Genomic DNA, 3,311 nt, shown 5'->3' on the forward strand with positions numbered 1-3,311 from the left:
TTGAGGGTACAGATCTGACTGTGACACTCAGACGCGCTACATTTGTCAAGCTTTACCATCCGAGCTTCCAGATTTCAGAGACTGCGTGGCAAGAAGCACAGCAAAATGCTGCTGCATGGGGCGATATCATGCTCAGAACCACCCGTGGCCTGCTGTACTCGGTTCCGTAGGATATCTTTTACAACATTGATCCCCAACGGATAACTAGCGAGCCTTGAGTCATACAACGTTGCGAGTGATAAACAAGATTCCGACGATGCACTTGCTCTCAGCCTTCCGGTACTCAGCTGGGAAATGAGCAAAGTATTGACAACTCTGTGAGAAGAATGATCGTAATTTACCGCCAGGCCCGGAAGTCTGTATTATGAGTCGATGTGGTAGTGTGATACCCAAGGTAGGTCCTACCGCGAGGATGGAAACCACGAATCCACAGCAATATAAAATCTTTAAGGCTTCTGTTTTCCACCGCGCCTAGAGGTTTCAGCCACGAACATCCCCACTTTACCCATGGTCTGTTCAGTGGGCTTGACAGGTTTCGTGATCGCAGAAAGTCTCGCTAGCTAGCTGTCGACGAAGCGTGCTGCTTTACCGAAGTATTCACTTGCGTGTTGCGTTCAGGATTCTTCTGAAGAATTTTGAGGGCAGCGAGATTCATCTCGAATAACTTGGTTGCGCTTGGGCCATTTTGGAAAAGTGACTTGAGTGCGTTGAGACCAGGGAAGCTCAGTCGTTCTTCGATCTCCCCATGCTCCTTAAGGTTGCGGTGAAAGCTATCTCCTTCGTCATCGCGCAAATCGACCTTCGTGTCGGATTTTTCGATTGAATCCTTGACGATGGCAAATTCTTCGCAACAACCGCAATATTTAGCACGAAAGAGGTGTCCTGCATTGGATGGTGGGTGGAGTCGTTAGATCGGAGTTGGAAGCGGTCAATTCGAAAATGAACTGTTGACAGGCCACTTCGCAACGATCTCTTCACTGTACGGGAGGCCAGTAAAATAACAAATGCATATATTACTTCGTATTTGGTAGATGATTGCAGCAGCCACGCTTAGCGGTAGTACTACAGTGCATGTAGTGAGCTGGTAAGCTTAACGATGTTTAGTCCGTGCGTATTTTGCAGATAAGTCTCCATGTGGTATCCTGAAGAGTTCGGAGCTGATGGCGATGTCGTCTGCATAAAGAGGAACCTAAGTAGACAATATTCTAGCCGCGCAGATAGCTCTACTAATTTAGTCACGCTTAGAAGTATCGGAAGTTGCTTAGTCTATCCACTTAGGGCACGCAATACAGTAAGCTACGGATGGATCTCAGCATGACATCGCCCCATCTTGAAGCTTCTTGTTGTGATTCGTGCCAGGCTGCCTCAGAAATCTCAAACTGTGGACGCCGGTATTTCACGAAGGCAGCTCGACGCAGCGTCACGGTCAATTCATCACCATTTGTGATCTCAGCGGTCACCACAACAGCCGAAGACACGTCTTTCCTGATGCGTTCACTCGACTTGTACGGGAAAAGTTCGTCTTCATCTACGAACTCAAGTGCTACGATCCCACACGGTATGCCAACAAAATCTTTGTCAGCAGCAGCAAAGGGTTGCGCGAACATGACGCAGTTGATTTCTGTCGAGATGCCGATATCGTTCGTCGAGACAATCCGAGCGTTCGAAATGCTGCCAACCCCACAGTCGTAGTCGTCTCGAGTTGTAACGTGGCCTAGACGCTCGGAAATGCTGATCTCTGCATTGTTGACGCTGAAGACAACTGCGTCGTATACTTGCTTGAGTGATTTCACACCAGGAAGCTCCACACTCTGAAAGAGGACAGCGCAGACGTCGCCACTCGCTGTTTCGAATCGCTCGTCGCTCGAGTACGAAGCCGAAGACGTTGAGTGGGTGCGTGCCGTGATATACTCGTACGCATCTCGGAACTTTCGCTCCCGAACGCCAAGAAGTGTCCTTCTGCGGTCATGCCAGTTCTTGGTCAGGTGAATGTACGTGCACAAGGGGTGGTGTTCCTGCTCAAAGCATTACCAGAGCGTCAAATTAGACCAGACCAGAGCCGTGAGCTTGAACATCCACTGTTAACCCAAGGAGGAGGAAGTGCAGACTGCACACGAGCATTATCAAGCTGCTGGCGGTGGATAGCGGACCTCAGACCATTATTTTCCGATAGCACTTGCTCCAGAGGAGGACGAGGGCATCCAGTCTCGCTCGGAGGCTGCAGATCTCTCACATCGGCCTGGAGTTTTAACTCGCGTCGCAGCTTGCGGACCTTCTCCTTGAGTCCATCAATCTCCTCCTGCACGGCAACACAAGCACTGTCAGACAAACATTGCAGTGGATCACTCCTAATGCCCTGCGCCACACCTTCCGCTTTGTATTCGTCGCCTTACGCCTCTTCTCGGCCATCGATGAGTGCGCTCTGCTCCTTGCTGTGTACCTATCTGGTGGTGCTATCAGCCAGTCAAGCCCCCCCGGCATCAAAGTGGATTGTCATGCAATAGGTAGGAAGTACGCCTACATGAAGTCGAGTCGGTGGTGCAGTACAGTACAGCTTCGGGCGTGGATTGGGAGCCCATACCGAGTTGTTGGGTGGGGGCGGCGTTCCCGGCTGGTTATCACACCATCCGCTAGGTCTCCCGCAGGAAGCCCAAGGCGTCTCAGCTCAGGCAGCGGAGACCAAAGTCCGCTAGAGTTCTACGGCGATGGCGGAGAAGCGACGCAAGTCCACAGTCACTAAGCGGAAGGTAGAGAGAGCAATACGCTTCCAGTTATGAGCACTTCCTGGGGGATATTCGACTGAGACGGTGCTTTGCGTTTGGTGCAGGAGGAGATCAACGACCTCAAAGCTGAGGTCCGCAAGCTGCGGTCCGAGCTGGAGCTTCAAAACGAGTTGAGAGAGCTGCAGGTTGTGCCAGTGAGGACCCAACCACTAGGGCAGGTGGCGTCCGAGAATGTAGTGCTGACTGCTGCTATCCACGGGCAGCAGCTCGGTGTCGCTCGGGCGCACTCCACACTGCCACCTCCGTTGGTACGTTGGGTAGATGACTTCTACGATCAAACAAACGGGTGATTTGATAGTGTTGCAGTGGATTGAATGCAGGAGCTGCACCCGTTGTGTACGCGCATTTGTCTCAACAAGAGCTGGGAAGAGCGCAGCAGGACTTTCCTGGACATCCGAGAGCAGAAATTTCAAGCTGTGTACGAGTACGTCAAGGCGCGGAGTCAGCTCTCGTCGTCGCATTCGAGTGACGAGCGGTTCGAGACTGCGAAAGGCGACGTGTGCTGCTCCATCTTCCAGACTTTCAGGT

At 51.8% G+C, this 3,311-nt stretch overlaps 1 protein-coding gene across 2 annotated transcripts; it reads right to left on the reverse strand.

The window, feature by feature from the left end:
- Positions 1-283: 283 nt before the first annotated feature.
- Positions 284-2,579, reverse strand: IUM83_06559 (uncharacterized protein; the record flags this gene model as incomplete). Of its 2 annotated transcripts, none has more annotated exons than XM_067930780.1 (5): positions 284-287; positions 1,996-2,015; positions 2,087-2,299; positions 2,368-2,444; positions 2,522-2,579. In XM_067930780.1, 5 exons carry the CDS (start codon positions 2,577-2,579, stop codon positions 284-286), a joined length of 372 nt encoding a protein of 123 aa, XP_067789854.1. The 2 variants fall into 2 exon arrangements, with proteins under 2 accessions (XP_067789854.1, XP_067789853.1); XM_067930781.1 differs by having other exon boundaries at positions 2,368-2,453.
- Positions 2,580-3,311: the final 732 nt, after the last annotated feature.

Source organism: Phytophthora cinnamomi, assembly GCF_018691715.1.
Source record: "Phytophthora cinnamomi strain GKB4 chromosome Unknown Contig50, whole genome shotgun sequence".
NCBI lineage: Eukaryota > Oomycota > Peronosporomycetes > Peronosporales > Peronosporaceae > Phytophthora > Phytophthora cinnamomi.